The 18,164-nt window shown below is 41.1% G+C and overlaps 2 protein-coding genes across 9 annotated transcripts; one reads left to right on the top strand and one right to left on the bottom strand.

The window, feature by feature from the left end:
* Positions 1 to 2,705: 2,705 nt before the first annotated feature.
* rfx1a (regulatory factor X, 1a (influences HLA class II expression)) lies at positions 2,706 to 13,918 on the bottom strand. 8 transcript variants are annotated; one of them, XM_028600079.1, is made up of 19 exons: positions 13,787 to 13,918; positions 11,711 to 12,091; positions 11,241 to 11,350; positions 11,063 to 11,158; positions 10,534 to 10,815; positions 10,242 to 10,339; positions 9,705 to 10,119; positions 8,813 to 8,994; positions 7,974 to 8,093; positions 7,539 to 7,666; positions 7,191 to 7,309; positions 6,733 to 6,839; positions 6,479 to 6,630; positions 5,637 to 5,734; positions 4,763 to 4,912; positions 3,903 to 4,111; positions 3,344 to 3,497; positions 3,217 to 3,262; positions 2,706 to 3,115 (listed from the first exon to the last, which is right to left on the bottom strand). In XM_028600079.1, the coding sequence occupies exons 2-19, from the start codon at positions 12,069 to 12,071 to the stop codon at positions 2,955 to 2,957; spliced, it is 2,988 nt and encodes a 995-aa protein (XP_028455880.1). In that variant the 5' UTR covers positions 12,072 to 12,091; positions 13,787 to 13,918; the 3' UTR covers positions 2,706 to 2,954. The 8 variants fall into 8 exon arrangements, with proteins under 8 accessions (XP_028455880.1, XP_028455878.1, XP_028455879.1 ...); XM_028600077.1 differs by lacking the exon at positions 13,787 to 13,918 and adding an exon at positions 13,483 to 13,584; XM_028600078.1 differs by lacking the exon at positions 13,787 to 13,918 and adding an exon at positions 13,483 to 13,584 and having other exon boundaries at positions 8,813 to 8,988.
* Positions 13,919 to 16,187: 2,269 nt separating this feature from the next.
* Positions 16,188 to 17,273, top strand: rln3a (relaxin 3a). The gene is made up of 2 exons (XM_028600530.1): positions 16,188 to 16,347; positions 16,990 to 17,273. Exons 1-2 carry the CDS (start codon positions 16,188 to 16,190, stop codon positions 17,271 to 17,273), a joined length of 444 nt encoding a protein of 147 aa, XP_028456331.1.
* Positions 17,274 to 18,164: the final 891 nt, after the last annotated feature.

The following is an 18,164-nucleotide window of genomic DNA, read 5'->3' as shown; positions in this document are numbered from 1 at the left end:
ATGACATTTTTAAAAGATGATGATGATTTTGAAACGTATAACTGAATCAAAAATCTGTGAGGATGATCCTGTGAGTCTAATTTGGTCTGGGTGCTCATATTGGCCCAACACCTTATTCAAACACTATACGTTGTTTTTTTTTTCCCCAGTCATCTGTATGTGGATTCGTAATTTGACCCAAAACCTATTTGTGCCTTAACACATTAGACATACTGCCATGACGTACTATTCTGTGGTTTTACACTAGTCATTAAAAGTTACTAGATACTTTTAAATTCCATACTCTTGATTCGATCAAATTAACTTTTACCTGTATTTCTGCTCTGTTGGTAGAGCGGGCTCCCATATGTGGAGGTTTGCTCCTTGGCGCAGCGGGCCCGGGTTCGGCTCCGACCCGCGGCCCTTTGCTGCATGTCACACCCCCCCTCCCATCTTTCTCCCCTTTTGTTTCTTCAGCTGTCCTGTCAATAAGGGCCTAAAAATGCCCAAAAAGATAATCTTTAAAAAAAAAAGTGAGATTATAAATACTGATGTACTAAGACGTCTGACTGTAACTGTTCATAACTGACACTTTTGCTTAACTTGGAGGGAAATAAATCTACAAGAGTGCAATTTTAAAAATTCTTTAATTTATATTTTTAAAATTAAAAACATCTGAATTGCATTCTACCACCTCCAAAGGCACAGTCATACTTATAGCAGACCAAATTCAATAAAACACTGCCACGGAACAACTTTTTTTCCTCAAATTTGTTTTGTACATAAGAAACAATGAACTATAAAAATGAACTAAACATTTTTCTTACTGGGTAAACAATGGCCATTCTATATGCTGTAGATCATTAAAAGACTGGAGTGATATGTACTGAGCTGTGGTAGCATTAGACTTCATATAAAGGATGATGTGCTGGTTTGAGGCTGGCAATGCCTGTTGAAAACATGAGCATTGCAGCTATTTAAAGACATTGTATTCAAAAATCCAAAAATGACATGTTTATAACAACCAATCTTGACAAACAGTGTTTAAGAATATGGATGTTTGAAGCAAAACAAAGCCATTGGCAGGAGGGCGGAAATGCAGTGAGATGAAAGCACAGTGGAGGGAGATTTGTGTCGGTGGAGGACTGTGCAGAAAGAGCAATCTCAACTCTCACCACAGAGAGTAGTACGAGATGATTGCACAAAATCTGACACCTGCACCCCACCAATAAAAAACACACACCAAAGACTTCTAAGAAAATGAAGAACATTTCAGATAATGTCAGCGATTTAAAGACAATAGTCAATATGTGCAAAGAGGCAGGGCCTTAGCCTGTTTGTGGAAAAGTCATAAGATATGATAGAGGATTGATAACTGAACGTACAATCACAAATCAATAATGCATACAAAGGTTGCTTACAATGTGTGACAACACAGCACCATACACTGCACAAGAGGTTCACTTAGTGACAACAAAATTAGAAATAGTGGATAAATATACAGTAGAATATAAGTATATCCCCGTTCTTACTCAGGCACTGTCCTCCTTAAAACATAGAAAGAGAATTTAAAAACAATGGGATCAAACGGGTTTGGCACACATATGGAAAAGTATATTGAAATAAGGCGGGAAAATGATACTGTATGTCAAAGGAAAATTAGGCCACAGAGGATTGAATGGACAGGAATGAAGCACTTTGAACATAAAAATATGACACATACAGTACCTCTCTCATGGAATCAGATGTTAAATAAAAGAGAGAGGGATTTTTGCAGCAACTAATGAGAGCCCCAAATCCACAGCCATAGCTTTTTCTTTACGTGTGTGTGTGTGTGTGTGTGTGTGTGTGTGTGTGTGTGTGTGTGTGTGTGTGTGTGTGTGTGTGTAGCAACTGCGACAGGCACTCCAAGAACACAAGAACATTTCTATACAGGAGAATAAAATCAAACAGGAAATCTACACACGTCTCCCAAATCAAAACCTGAACGTCTTAAAAAATATCTACAGAGGAAACAGTCAACACAGTCAACACTTGGCATGACTCATAGCCACGTAGCCAGACACACACATGTACGCACACGTGTGTATGGAAAAGCATGTTCAGTCAGCCTCCAAAAGTAACAGCAGAGTGGTGTGACCCTAGTGCTCAAGTGGAAAACACACAAACAAACGAGACAAACCCACCCAAAAATCCAAACCGCTTGCCGTCTCTCTTCCCTTCTGAAGGACACAGCTTCCAACTGCATTGAATGAATTAGTAACAACGAAATTTAGATATTAACTGTTGAAGGTTCACTTTGCACCCTCCTTTAGAAGTTACTTTTACACACACTTACACACACTTACCCACACTTACCCACACACACACACACACACACACACACACACACACACACACACACACACACACACACACACACACACACACACAACAGCATTTTCAAGACCACATTAACATGGCAGTGGCAATTCTAGGAGGATCTACGGTGAGTTTCTCAGCAAGGAGACAGCGAGGCTACAGGTTGCAATGCAATGAGAGAGAAAAATGCCTGGCTTTAGTTCATTTTTACAAATAAATACAACTAAGGGTTAAATGCTCTGTGTTTCTCTCTGGGATTTGAAGCCACATCCTATTGCAATGGTGCCAACAGGTGGTTGTGCCATCCAGGCAACAGCAGTACTGAATGTTTTGTGTGTGTGTGTGTGTGTGTGTGTGTGTGTGTGTGTGTGTGTGTGTGTGTGTGTGTGTGTGTGTGTGTGTGTGTAAACAAATAGGGCTGTTACAGTATGCCGCAAGAGTGTGCACACACTTTTATCAGATCTATATACATGTGTTGAGTGTATAAATTAGTGTTCTTTGTACATCTCTGTGTGTGTGTGCGTGTGTGTGTGTGTGTGTGCGTATGTGTGTGTGTGTGTGTGTGTGTGCATAATCAATATAATCAACCCACTGGTCTGATAGTGTTACTGTGGTTAGTTGTCAGCTGATCCGGTTGTGAAGAGGACTCTCTGGTCCATTCTGGCCAGCTTGGCAGGAGGCTCCAGAGACTCGTCTCCTAGCACGGCCCCGTCTGAGGGGAGGGACAGCTCTTGACCTTCCTCATCACTCTCCTCCTCCTCTTCCTCTTCCTCTTCTGCGACGGACAAGGGTAAATAAGGAAGTAATGAACAATGCTTGAAACATAACTATAGTTAGTCTGAGATACGATAGAAACACAGTCCTTAGGCAAATTACCTTTGTCGGGATCCAGCTGGTTCAGACCCCGGCCTAAACTGGCAAACTAATGGCAAAAGGGGAATGTGTTAGTCCTTTAAATATGGCTGATATTATTTAGTTCATTTATGTCTGTGTGCTTTGGTACCTCTCCCATGACAGCAATGGGGGTCTCTCCTTTAGCCTGGGCCACTCTGTGCTCTATCAGGTAGTACATGTACTCATCGTACAGCAGGCGGATCAGGTGAAAGGAACCAAAACTGGCTGCACTCCTCAGAGTCAGGTCCCTGATCACCATGGAACTGGAAAGCAGAGATGGGGGAGTTAAGCCATTGGTAACTTCTTCTTCTTAACCGCAAATAGGAAATACTTTTCAGTGGTATACTCTGACAAAGTTCAAAGCATGAGTCAACTCAATTTTGATCTCTCAACTTTTAGAGAGAGAAAGAGACACCACATCTCACAGTGTCAATATTCATTAACATTAATAGAGAGCGAATCCTGCTGCCTGTTTTATCCAACAGTGAATTGACATATTCATCAACGCAGCGCACAATGCACAACTGTACATTCACACATCATGATTCACTGTTGGTGACTGTAAGAGCATAACATGTACTTATTTACTGTGTAACAAAAGCTTTTAGCTAAATCTAAAAGCATCGACAAAGACAACAAAGTGGAAATGAAAAGGTCTCTCATCGCACCTGTAAAAGGACCACTTGAGTAGGAAGAGCTTGGCGGCCTTCGGGAAGGCAGGGCTCTGCTGGTAGGGCTTTAGGACCTGGGAGACTACACCATCTAGCCACGCAGCCCACTGCTCGAGGGAGTTCTGCTGCTGGAGGGTCAGCTTGAAATCCTGCTCCAGCCGCTGAACAACACGGTCTTCACACCGGCACACCCATGAAGCCTGCTCCTGCAAAGGGTAGACAGGATGGGGGAAATGTAAACTGTTAAAAATATTTAGCTAAAAGTTTATTGTTATTCTTATAATGTATTTTGTCCATCTTTTTTCTATTTAAAGAGTGTTTTGTAAGATGCTAAAATCCGCTGCTGGAAATGTAATTTCCTTGCGGGAGTCATCCCAAAGGGATTAATAAAAAGAAGTCTAAGTCTAAGGCTAATGTGTCAGTAAGAGGCAGTCACACCTGGCATTGTACCGGTACAGGGCAGCAGGGTAATCTAAAATTTAGGCAGACTATCCTATCCTCCTACAGAAGACTTAAGGTTAAAGTCCTTCTGTGGAGGAATACATTCTTTGCCAAACTGTCTTAAAGCAAGACACTAAATTCTGTATCTAACCAAGTGCTCTTCACTCACTGGAGGAAGGAGGAAGACAAGGAGCTTCTGACATAAGTTTTTACATTTCCTCTGTAGGAAAGTTGCAGAATTGACGCATTGAGTGAATAATTAACTTACATGAAACCTCATCAAAACCCACAAGCTACAGCAGAAACTGTTGCATAATGCACAACACTAAAACATATGCAAGATTAAACCACCAACACTGAAATTCATGTGAGGTGACATGAATGCTGCCAGCGCACACTTCAGAGACTAAACCAACCTGGACGTTAGCAAAGTCGACGCGGTTGAGGTCGGAGAGCATCTGGTTGATCTGGGCCGTGTTCTGGAGGACAGCGCGGGCTGCCTGGGCGAGGTGGTTCAGACTGGTGTAGCGACGCAGCGTCTGGGCAAATGCATTGGCTGATGTTACCTGGGAGACCATAAGGAGAGAAGGATGAAGTTTACATAAAGGCATACAAATAAAAATACTAATATCTCTATCTCTACCAAATGGATTTTGGATGCCACTTATGGTGAACTACTGAAAGGAGGATGTTTTTCTGTCTTCTGTCTCTGTTTGATGAAAGTAAATGTGATGTAAATGGTCTGTATTTATACTACTCAAAGTGATTTTACACAGTACAAGAACCATTCACCATTCACACACATTCACACACTGTGGCCGAGGCTGCCGTATGAGGTGCCACCTGCTCATCAGATATACATTCACACACATTTGGCGCAGCATCGAGAGCAATTCGGGGTTCAGTGTCTTGCCCAAGGACACTTCGACATGGGACTGCAGGGCCAGGGATCAAACCACCAACATTCCGATTTGGTAGGCGACCGCTCTACCACCTGAGCCACAGCTGGCCAGATATGATACTGTAATGTTCCCCACCAGGAGGGTTTTTGAAGGGAGAGTTGGGTAAAATGTCTCTAAATGTTGTATATCCCCTATATTACATGTGTACTGGATGTAAATTCCTTGCTCTCCTTTGACAAAATAAAAAACATTTGATCACCAAAAAAAAAAAAAAAAAAAAAAAAAGTATGAGTATGTAATGGTTGATCCTGCAAGCCTAAAAAGCTTGCTCCATGGCTCAGAAAACACGTTGTTCTACCAAATGCAAGCTAATCCAAGGAGAGTGTACCTTGATGCGGACCATTTCCTCTGGGATGTTCATCATGGCATTGGTCAGCCAGCTCTCCAGGCTCTTGGCAAAGTTGCGGATGGCTTGAGTTAAGGCACCTGGGGGCAACAGGAGTTAATACTGGTCAATTCAGAGTATGTTTTCATTTTCTTACTCCCTGAGAATGTACCAGGAGAAAGGATTGTGGAATACCTATGTTTCTGCTGGAGTTGGCCATGTACATTATATGCATAACAACATTTCCAATATATATGTTCAAGACCTAGGGTGGGGAAAATGTATGTGGCAGCAGTGCTGCAGGATTTACCAAGCTGTGTTCAAAGTAATTAAATTCAAAGTCTGACTAAAATTCAAACCGAAAGAAATAAATCTAAACACTAGTAAGTCAGTTTCCACAGCGGAGCAGTTGGCATGCAATAAGGAAAAACTTTGTGTTCTACAACTACAGAGCCAGTCCATTAGTCCAAATGTTTCAACCAAAAACAGACAAATCTCACAGAAATGTGGAATTGTTTGTATATGTAAAATATCGTGCTGACCTATGTTCTCTCAAAGGTTTATTCTAAATAGTTCAAAGTTGGCACTGAAGTTAAAGAATAGCTCTGTTTAGGCATATACTGTAGGTATGGACAAATATGTTTTACTGGCAACCTTAATTATGTCTGTCATTACTGAGATTAGAGTGTATAATAAATGGGCAAATTCTAAAAAAGTCACTTTTGAGGTAAAAATATTGTTATTATTATTGCCATTTTTTTTATGTGCATATCACTCTCTGCGCCATACTGTATTTGACAGTATTAACGTTTTACTGCATAATCATACTTCTTGTAGAGCCTTACTGGGGATGGGCCTGAGGACATCAGGGATGAGGATCTCCACCAGGCCCTGGTACAGACTGTTGTCACAGTCCCGGCTCCAGCGCAGCACCGGATCATACTTGCACAGCAACACCAGGCAGGACTTCGGGAGGCGCTTTTCTGACTCGTCATGACTGCCAACACACAAACATGCCAGTTATAATTATCTGCATTCTTTATAAAATGGTGCTGCTACTGCAATAGAAAAAAATCTTCTTAGAGTCTTGACCACTCACACAGCCAACGTAGCATCTCCAGCCTGACTCTGACTGAACCTCCAGAAGGTCTTCCACAGAGTTTCCACCAGGGTGAACTGCAGGTTGACCATCACATCTAGTATGGCCTGACAGAACACGGAGAGAACATCTTATACATCAGTGACTGATAATAAACAACTGAGCATATACAGATTATTACAAGATCAATTAGACGGACATAAAGTGAGGAAAACAACGACATTATTTATTGAAGGACATTACTTTCCAATATTGGCTGAGTACTTTTGGACCCATCTTCCCCTCAGCTCAACAACATGTCTTTTCATTTGTCAGTAAGTTCTGTCCTACCCTATAAGTTACAGTGGGTACTTTAATTTAAAGTAGTCTTCCACTGTCCCATTAACAACTAAGAAAGGGAACTCGATAAATATTTAATGGGCGCCCGCCAGTTATCTGATGTACTTTCATTCAGTTACCTCACAGTGTTCTCTGTACAGCAGCTGAAAGCTCTTTATGTGCTCCACCTCAATTCCCTCTGGCAGAGACTTTCCTTGGAGGTCGATGTCTGGAAACTCTGGGAGAGCGCGTGAGGCATCTAAAACACAAGATATACTGGATCACATTAAAAGGTCCCATGGCATGAAAATGTCACTTTATGAGGTTTTTTGACATTAATATGCATTATTAATTAATTAACATTATATGTTGTATGTATAGTGTATTTTCAAAATAATACCATCAGACTCATAATTCTTCTTTTAGGCAAATCCTTAACCATCACTTTAATACTTAATAATTAATTGTTCACTGTTTACTAAACTCACCAAGGAACTGCTGGTACTGCTGAACCTGGGTGCTGATGTCCACCTGCCCTGAGCCCTGCTGTTGGCCTGCTCCTGCTGTTGCTGCTGTGCCATTGGTCATTCCCTCTACTTTATGCACAGGCTTCAACCTGATGCGACAGGGATAAAGCGCATAAGATAACGTAGAGGAAAAATTCACATCCACACAAAAATTATGAATAACAAATTGAACATTGTCACATATAGCATATGTCTGGAATAGGATTTAAAATACCGGTAACATATACTGTATAATGTGAGAGACAGAGGGAAAATAAAAGTCAGTTAAACAACTGTTCCAAGGAAATAAATTCAGATGGAAAAAAACTGAAAATAGAGATTTAAGAGAAATTGTTACATAGGTGTAATGATAGACAACAGATGTGTGAATGTGTGTAAGGATGTTTATGTGTGCACCTCTGTTTCTGTGAGAAGGGCTGTTGCCTCATGGCCAGATGTTGCTGGTCTTCCATCAGACGGAGAAGAGAGGAGCCTGCCTTGATCCTCAGCCCGTAATAGTGGTATTTAGAATTACCCCTGTCAAGAACAGGTAAAATATGTATAGTAAATCTATAGAGGAAAAAACAAGTAGATGTGAGAGCGGAGGGTTTATGTTGTCTTTATAAACCTTTGGTAACTCCCCCAAAGCTACATACTGCACATTGTCTGAATACAGACCGAGTTAAAAATACATATATTTAATTCCATAAAATATAATAACCAACATATGGTATCATTTAAATAAACCCATGTTACCAAACATTTCTAAAAAGTCAATCTCACTTGCTTACTCTCCCCTCCTTCATCAAACTACTCACTCGCCCACACACACGCTGTCTGTCTTCATCTCTACCCACATTTCTTCCTACACCAGGCGAACATTTTGCAATGCTCTAAAGAGCTTTATAGATTTTCCTAGAAAAATCTCCATTGTTGTCCAGTAGGAAACTTTGTTTGGGTGTTCCACTAATTGAGATTTATATCTATATGGATCATAAAGTGTGTATAAAGAGGGTGTCTATGCTGACGTGCATCATTGTGGTAGGGAGAATGTGGGTGAAGTCTTACTCTCTGATGTCATGTTGATATCTAACATTTTATATACATAAAAATACATTTAAAAAAAATCTGCATATTAGTAATGGTGTCAATATATACAACCCTGTCATGTCAGGTATGAAAGGGGTATTAATGGGTTGTGTATTTGTGCACACGTCTTCTATACCTGAGTTTGGGTGTCTGATGACCTGTCTTACCGTGTGCCCAGGCGTCGTGTGCGTAGCCCCATGAACACAGATCTAATGAGTTTCCCGAAAGAGGCAGCATTAACAGGCTCTAGTTTCTGCTCCTGGCAGTGCAGCAAATAGTGGCAGTAGAGGGTAGAACGTGGCAAACTCACTCCTTCAGCTGTCTCATAGTTGTCCAGCAACCACTGTACCTGACACGCAGGCAATAAAAAAACAAACAGCTGGTGCAATTAGCAAAGCCAATAGATACAAGGAAAACACACAGAAAAACACACCTCAACATATGTGAACACAAAAATAGGCAGGCTTACTTGCAAACACATTACCCACATGTTTTAGTTAATATACAATACATGCGCACACAATTTTCTAATCAATGAATTATACAAACAAATTGGCTCACATTTACAGTCTGTTGACCATTTGATAATGAAAACACAAATACATTTGTTTGCGTGCCGTGGCATACAACTTTGGTATGCAATGAATAAATGACCTGAAATACTGATGGGATGTTCGCCAAACAGGTTGGTTACCATTACCATATAGGGTTCAGTAGGATGAATTTGGGATGAACAATATAGTGTTGGGGCATTTCAATTAAAAATGCCCCTCGTCACATGCACGGCAATGAAATGAAAATGGTGAGGCCATGGTTTTGTTTTTTTAGGAGGAAACCACAGTTAAAAATACTGTATGCAACAACAAGTTTTGTTGTGATCAATACTCAAAGCATATATCACCCAAAGCTAACATTTTCTGACCCTTATAAGAATCTCCAGATTTTTAATTGTGTTTTCCACTGGACAAAACTATGACATCATCAGTGTGCGCCACCAAAGGGTTGTGTGGATGAAAACAAAACGGGGAAGAAATTCCTGCGCTTGGCGCCTCTGCATACCTTCTTGTCTGCCGACGGCACGCTACTCTCCTCGCCCTCTGTAATACTCACAGTGGCTGGGGAGGCGCGGGCTGTGTGTGAGTAGTTCTGACTGTTGCCAGCTGCCCCTCCGCTGCTGCCTAGCATGTAACCCCCCTGGATCACATAGCTGCCTGCTGCGCCACCGTTGGTGCCTGCCCCTTCACCTGCCCCATTGGTGGTGCCACCTGTGGTCACCACTGTGGCCCCTCCCCCTGCTGCACTGGTGGGCTGGGCAACAAACATGGACACACCCCCTGTTGTGCCAGCAGTCACAGAGACGGTTAGAGGTGTGCCAGGAGTGGATGAGCCTGAAGTTGGCTGACCTTCATAATACTGGGCAGCTGTGGTCTGGGTGTACAAGGGTGTGTCAGTGTAAGGAAAGGCGCTGGAACGGCTGGATGAAGGACATGAAAATATGTTAGAAACAAAGAAAACTGGTAGACAATAAACTGTAAAAAGGGAAAAAGTTCTGTCTGGACATGTGTTAGAAAATGATGGACACTGTTTTATTCTAACATTGTGCTGGTGGTGTAGTTGGTCTCTCCTCCTTCCACATACTGCACTTGATTGGTATACACATGTTGCACTGGCACTGGTGTGAGCTGCTGCTGGACCTAAGGAGTGAGCACACACAAACATCCAATAAATCCTTCCCCGCCTTGTGATACCGGATCAACTGTATCATCTCACATTTAATGTTTACATTCTTTTGCAATCATAACTTATATACAGTACATTTCTTAGCTACAGACAGATTCTCTGTTCCCTTAACTATATAGCAGCAGTCACCCTTGTTTCCCTGACCTACTTGGAAAGTAGTAGTTGTAGCCTGCAGTGGTGGCTTATCAGGGCCTGAGCTTGTGACTGCAGGGTGGGCTCCTATCTCTTTCTCTTGCACAGACAGCAGGTACAGTGATTGGTAATACTGAAGGAAGTCCAATGGGAGGTAGAGAGGCTTGCAGCAGCATTCCCTTTTGTAGTCTGCTGATGCCCAGGCCTGGCACTCTGGCTGTCCTATCTCATGTTGTAGCTGGCATTCTTCTAGATTGTTATCCCTGACTAACGCTGCCACCTCGGTGCTTTGGAGGAACTGGAAGCCGGCAGAGGCAGGTTCGACCAAAGATGTGATTAGTCAACTAATACTAAGTCATAATGTGAGGAAGTTGGAAAGTTTTGGATGTTAAATGTGATCACCATTTGTGATGGAAGCTATGATGAGGTGTCAGTTTGTTTGTATTCCACAAATTTGTGTTGGTCAGTGACAGTACACGTGATTATCCGACGTCATATTTCACCACCAATGATTAACTGTGTTACTGTGTGTGTTTTTGACTTACCTCCTGGCTGATATGAACAGGCTGTAGACTGGTGACACTGAGCTGAGTGCCTGGCTCAGTCTTGGCTATCTGAGAGGTGGCCTGCACAACAGACCTCTGCAGATAAAAAATATACTCTATAGTTTTAAGATTCAAGGAAACATTAATTTCATGTTGTGTTTGTGTGTGCATATTTTACCTGTTGAGCCGTCTGAACCTGCTGAACAACCTGTGTGGGAACTCCTGTTTGCACCACAGCTGGAGGGGGACTAGAGTCCGACACACTGTCACTTGAGTGAAGGGAGCCCTCTGAAGGACAAAGTTGGTGACATTTTACTGTCATGAAGTTGTTTGTGCCATTTTGTAAGTGCACCACACATCCCTTCCCCCATTCGGGCAAGGCTCAAACTTAGTCATGATAGATAGTCACTAAACAACAAACCCAGAACAAGGAATTATGTAGCAAGGCAACTAAAGTGTTTATTTGAACATGTGAAAGTATATCTTCTTTCTACAATTACAATCCATAAACATTGAGGTATCTTAACAATTTTAAGAGGCGTAACCACTAAAATATGGATGGATTAAGTAAATCGCTGCTTCTGCCCTTAACTGGCCTGGTCTACATTAGCGCCAATGGCATAACGGTATGTGAAGTTCAGCCCTTACCTGTGACTGTAACAACAATGTACTGAGGAGTGCTTTGAGCATTTCCAGACTGCGTGGGGGAGCCCTGGATTTCTGCAGTCACATACTGCGTCTGAGGAGCCTGGGTCTGTGCTGTGGAATGGGATAAACTACCATCTGCAGGCTTGGGAGTGGTGATGGTGGTGACTTGATCGGTGGGAGTAGTTTGGACTGTGGATGTGACAACAGTGGGTGTGGCCACAGCAGTCTGAATCTCAGCCAGAAACTGAGGGGCAGTTGCAGGGGTAGAACTGGCATCAGGTTGCCCCGGTGTGACACTAACACCAGCCCCCTGGGGTTGGGCTGCTGGCTGTATCTCACCTACGTAGCCTGAGGTGGCCATTACAAGAGCTGGGAATCCCCCTAGGAAAAAGAAACAAGTGACTAGTTACGCATTTGTTGAATATATAAGGGATGCTCTGAATGCTCCAGGATGAGCTACAGGATGAATCCAGCTGGAATTGTTTATTTCCAGGTTCTATTTGCTAAGGTTCTAACAGCCCAATGTCATTTGGACTTTCAAGCCACTGTACAATCATTCAGATAGAGGCGAGGCAGGGTATAGAGATCTAGTCAGAGTTTTGAAGGTAAGATGGATACAATTCCCGACTTTTGGATTATGGAGCAGAACAGAATGTAATGAATCACAGCTTCTATGTTACTTTTAAAATGTTTAACTAGTAGTACAGAGTAAATTATTAATATTTTGGAGTAGGGAGTACAACTTGTAAAATGACAGGGGGCTTGAACATGAGGCAAAGTGATGTTTGTTGCAGGATCTCTATCTATCTCTTCCCCACTATTTTAGTACCTCTAGCTGTAGCTGACCTGTTGGTGGTGCAGCTGATGTGTAGATGTGGGGGAGGAGCACTGACGGGAACAAGCATTTCGGTGTCTCATTACCTGTAATGTGATCACACATTCTATGGTAGTTCACTTCAGTTGCAGTTGGGAAAATCCCTTACCACATTGCCCTAAATGCTTTATGTCACACCGATTATGAGGGGATTATACGTAACGGTACACAGTGTCCTTAATTTGTGACATATTTGGATAAAATATCCTGGATACCAACTTATAAAGCTCGTGCCATCGTTGTTGGACTATACGCACATAGCACAGATAAAAGGGTACATCTGTGTTTTCAAACCCAAATGAGGGGTTTTAATCCTGACGTTAACGTTAATTGTCAATTGGCAACAAGAAACCTTATTACAAGTCTATAAAGTTGCTCATATAGCAAATGAGTGAAGAAACACGTTAAAGTGAACTCGGACCTGCAAAGCACCTGCAAAACGCCTTTGATCGCCACACCCCTCAGATGTTAAATGTCCGCCACCTGCCTTTTAGCTCTCAACTTTACATGATCGAGGACGATATTTCAGTTGCAAGTTACTGATCCAATTCTGCCCCTGCGTCAACACTAAACCAAAAACTGTCTATGTACTTACATATTTAACTTGACTATCCTAATTTGATCTCCCTTTTGGGTAGTTAGCGCCATGTACTCAGGGACTTGGTTTTGTGTCGGCTGCTGAAAAAACATAATGTCTCAAACCGCCACAGAATGCGCGTACATCGTTAAAAAAAAGGAAGACGTGTTTACGTTAACGTTACTTGTAACGCGTTCCGTTAACTGTAAGCAGATGCGAGCACAAGCTTGTCGTGACAGCACTGATGCTAGCTAGTTATTTAGCAAGGTACCACGGGCAGCAAGCTAGCTACTGGTCTCTACAACAACCGCCATTTTGTACCTTTTGCATTTGACATCGCCATAACAACGGCCTGCTTGAGTATGCATCTGTGGCTGCGTCGTCATGGCAGGCACAATTCAGTGTCACTCGAAGGAGTAGCGGGCAGAAACTAGCTAGCTACCCCATTCAAGAAACGGACTCGGCTGGTTATCATTACGACGGCTAGCTTGCAGGCTAACCTCAGCTAACACTAGGAGGCAGTTGACTGTTATGGCTACTGAAACAACAAGGGGGAAAAGCAATAGCACAATTCAGTTGAAGCATTATTGGACATAAAATATGTCCTATGTGTAAAGAGCTTCACCTCTGTATCCACGTGTGTATTTCCCACCGGTAAATGTCTTCTTTTATTTTTATGGCGGATTCAGTTGTTGTTGTTGATTCTCGTTGCTGGGTTCTTGTCGCCAGGGCTACCGTGGCTATGGCGCTTCGTCCTCACCAGGGCAACTGTTGCTACCCACCCGCTCCTTTCCCACCCCCTTCGTCGCTCTGATTGGCTGAGTATTGCCAAATTGTCTTAAAGCCACAGAACAGCAAATGTCCACTACAACGACTTCCACGCCCATTTGTGGAACATCCCTGTCTATCATAACGTTCTCTTATACATCCATGTATCATAGGCATACTTTTTTTTTTTTTTTTTTACAACTAAGGTGGTGCTATATAGTAATAGGTTCTTCTTAGTGCTTGTCAACATTCTGCAGTTATTGATTTGATAGTGTCATATAGGAATCTTAAAACAGTGTCTTTGGTGATTCATGATACATCTGTCTAGTTAATCTGATTACATTGAAACCAAGCTCATTCAGTGAGTTCCCTCAAGGTCTACCAGTTTGACTTATCTGACAAATAATAAACGGTAATTTTGAATCTAGTCACTGTTTTTGTTCAACTAGGCTAAGACTTTGTCTTTTATGCCTTTTTTATTTATTTATTTATTTTACAAATATGTTGGACACACTTACTTGATCTATTCTAGCTTGAGTACCAGTATTGCAAAGAAGCAAATTTTCTTTCACTTCTGACTCTTACGTACCTGTCACCACTTCCACTTTTGTATAACATTATACCACAAAAACACAATAGGCTACTTCTGATTCCATGTATTTCTGTTGTAACATAACTGCATGTCGGTAATGAAAACGTGAAAACAGCCTAGTAAGCAATTGCTTGCTGAAGATATCCAGTTGAGTTGTCACTTTTTTTATGCAGCGACCATACAACAGAACATATGAAAGCTGCTGTGTACTGAGACACAAAAGTAATTTGTAAATAATTTCAAAATTACCCCGTGAATCAAATCATATAGTATGTAGGACCATATTTCATACATATATGTGTGCATTTTTTATAAACCACACATTAATAAAAAGTATGGGCCATTGCATTTTCAGTCACTTTTGTTGACAATGGATGTCAGGGTTGATACCCTCCTAAAATGCCATTCTGTTTGCTTGTTATCATCACATTAATTACAAATTCATTATTTTCATTGTAATTTCCTAAACGAGCGACCTTTGACTATGTGGATACACCGATAAAAATGTTTTATTTTTTGCCAGACTCAACTTAGACTTCTATGTTATCTATGCCTTTGAAAATGTCACTGGTCCTGTCTCAGTCCTCCCCGTTCACCTTTTGGCAAAGAGATTACAGAATAAATAATTTTCAAGAGCAGAGGAAAATGATAGATATAAGTTATGCAGGGTCTTGTGTGGAATAGAAATGGCAGAACTGATGTTAATAATTGTGATATTGGTCACAATGTCTTAAATATATCCCTGGTGTCAGCAAATGTTAAATCTTATCAAGGGAATTTATGGTAACATAAGTAACTAGGTCTGAAATTTCCTGTGTTCAGGCAATGTCAGTTCACCATGTCTTTTTTATTTTTGAAAGAAATTACCTTTACAATGCACCTCTTCTTTTAGGACTTAGACGTTGCTCTGTGTTGAGTATCCCTATACTATTCACTGGTGTCAGCTGCCAACTTGAAGATTCATTTTTCAATTATGATAATTTGTCATGCTCATTTTCTTGCTTTGATTTGTTTATTTGTTTGTCTATAGGGGACAAGAGACCATGATATCTAGTGATTTAGCAATGTATAGTGCCAATACATCAAAGAACATTGAAATCTTCTAATGCCATGCCCTATGATAAACCTATATATGGATAAAGAGTTGTAATTAACCAGTATGCTATAAAAGTTTTTTTTATGTCATATATTCTCATACTTTTTGCCATTTCTTGACATTGTCAATATGCTCCGCATATTCAAATCCACTACATGACCCATGATTATGGAATAATTTACATATTAAATGTAAGTGGGATCTGATGAAGTCATAATATTGAGGAACATTAACGGTGACAAAAGTGCTTCTCATGCTGAAACACAATTCGATCACTGGGGCCTCTGACATATTCGTTAATTATGCCACCTTTGGTCCGCTTTTTGTCTCCATAAAGGTCTCTGAGGACTGTATCTCTCTTTTGAATCTGTTGTTCTTCCGGAGAAGGCCTGCATACGCAGTATGTAGGGCTCCCTTGCAGGATTCCAAACCCCTTTATAAACCACGCCTGGGTCAGCTAGAAAGTCATAACTCTTACAAACAGGGAGACAGAAAGCGAAGTGCTGCTCAAACCAAAGAATATTCTGTCATTTTAACCATTTTTGTTTTGCTTTATTTCCTTGGGCTACTATGTGGAAAGCTGTGGTACTGGTGGCGTGTCTGCTAGTGGCTGGGGTTCAGCCCATGGACAGCCCAACATATGGGGTAAAGCTATGTGGCCGGGAGTTCATTCGGGCAGTTATCTTCACCTGCGGAGGCTCACGATGGAGGCGGTCACTCAGGAGTTCAGGTAAGAGGCTGAGGGCGCTACATCTTCACCATGACTGGCCTTGTCTCAATCACTGTTAGGGTTTCGTCTGGTGACTCAAACAAGTCCATTCATTGTATGACATCAACTTATGATTTCTCTGGATCTCTATGAAATAATTGTATGTCCATGATGAAGTTTCTGTTCTTACCTTCTTATTTGTGATTGTGTGCAATTGTGCAAATAAGGCAGTGATAACTTCAATGGAGGGAGAAGAAAATCATGTGTTATTTTAAAGTGCATATAGAAAATACCACCACCAAAATGTATTGAACAATCATGCTGTTTGGTATACTTGGTTCAGTCAGTGTTTACAGTATTGACAATCAATGCTGGAATCAGAGAGCTATAATTCTCATTTACATTGTCATTTGATGTATTATATTGAACCACTTACTTGAGCCTTTGACACTGAAAGAACTTCATTTTATGTTACATCCTACATCCTGTAGGTTTGCATTTTCCCTGACACTCACTCCCTCCATCATGTCATCTTTAGCAATTGACATTATGTTGTATGATATTACAGATAATGGACAGGGACAAATTATTATTTATTCTGTGAGTGTATGAGAAAAGCACGAGTGTACTCAGATTTTTCATTTGCCCATTTTACTGCTGCAGATGTTTCAGAGGACCCATTCAGCTCCCGCCAGGAGGAGTCTTTGGAGGGCTTGAGTCACCATCCTGTGGTAGAGAGTCTCCTCCAAAGCAAAAGTGATCTAAGCTTCACAAGTAGGAACGACCATGAGGGAGTGTTTAGCAGGCCGGCACGTTCTTTCATCAGTGACGAAATCCTGGAAGTCCTACGCAAGGCTGACCGCAAGGGCCGGGACGTGGTGGTGGGCCTGTCTAATGCCTGCTGCAAGTGGGGCTGCAGCAAGGGCGAGATCAGCTCCCTATGTTGAGAGTCAACCTTTGCCACACACTTCTTTTTTCACATTTCTCATGAATTTTAGGTCATTTTACATTATATCCAGTGTCTTACAGTTAAACCATCATGTGAACGGTTTAATTGTGAAATTATTTATTATTATTATTATTTATTTTTTAAGTTTTTAATATCTAAAAGTCTATGGAAAGGGCTGCCATGTGTTCAAAAGGTTTATATATATTTCTGTTTAAAATGATTAAACATGGGGCCTGGTTAGCTCACATGTTTGAATGTGCGCCTCAGTCCTTGTCGCAGCGGCCACGGGTTCAGTTCTGACCTGCGGCCCTTTGCTGCATGTCATTCCCAAACTCTCTCACACTTTCCTGTCTTAATCTGTCATATCAATAAAGGCAATAAAAGCAAAAAAAATCTTTAAAAAAAAAAGAAGAAAAGATTAAACATGAATATTATGTTTGTAATAAACAGCCTTAATTATTCAATCTTGAACCAAGCTGTTTTGTCCTTCCCAAACACTAACACACACAAATAAAAAAATAAATGTTTTTTCCCCATTACCTGAATTGTGCATCTGAGAATTCAAGGAAATAATATGCTTTGTTAAGATCATTTGATAACAACTGTAAGTCACAAATGTCTCATCTTGTTTGTTAATTAGAAGTAGATTGTTGGTATTTTGCATTTGTTTCATTGTACACAGAACACTAAATGGGTTTAACATTCAGATGATAATAAAAAAATGTGTTGAAAAAAACATGTAATTGCCTTTTTAAGTACATGTTAAAATCTTGTCTTTCCTTAATTGCAAGGCTAGCCTTACTTCACCTGAAATAGGCTGTATAGCATATTTTGCATTTGATGCATCCATACTTTGATAAAAACAAAATGCAGTGATATTATCGGTGAT

Source organism: Perca flavescens, chromosome 15 (assembly GCF_004354835.1).
Source record: "Perca flavescens isolate YP-PL-M2 chromosome 15, PFLA_1.0, whole genome shotgun sequence".
Lineage (NCBI taxonomy): Eukaryota > Metazoa > Chordata > Actinopteri > Perciformes > Percidae > Perca > Perca flavescens.
This window is presented reverse-complemented; position numbering and strand designations above follow the sequence as displayed.

Bases quoted from the DNA above. Each gene is read 5' to 3' on its own strand.
- rfx1a (XM_028600077.1), bottom strand. From the start codon at position 13,504: ATGGCGATGTCAAATGCAAAAG. The intron at 8,995-9,704 runs GTATGCAGAGGC...CCTGCGTGTCAG, and splicing joins TGCCGTCGGCAGACAAGAAG to GTACAGTGGTTGCTGGACAA. The intron at 5,735-6,478 runs GTAAGGCTCTAC...TGTTGCCCCCAG, and splicing joins TGTCCTCAGGCCCATCCCCA to GTGCCTTAACTCAAGCCATC.
- rln3a (XM_028600530.1), top strand. From the start codon at position 16,188: ATGTGGAAAGCTGTGGTACTGGTGGCGTGTCTGCTAGTGGCTGGGGTT. The intron at 16,348-16,989 runs GTAAGAGGCTGA...TTACTGCTGCAG, and splicing joins GCGGTCACTCAGGAGTTCAG to ATGTTTCAGAGGACCCATTC.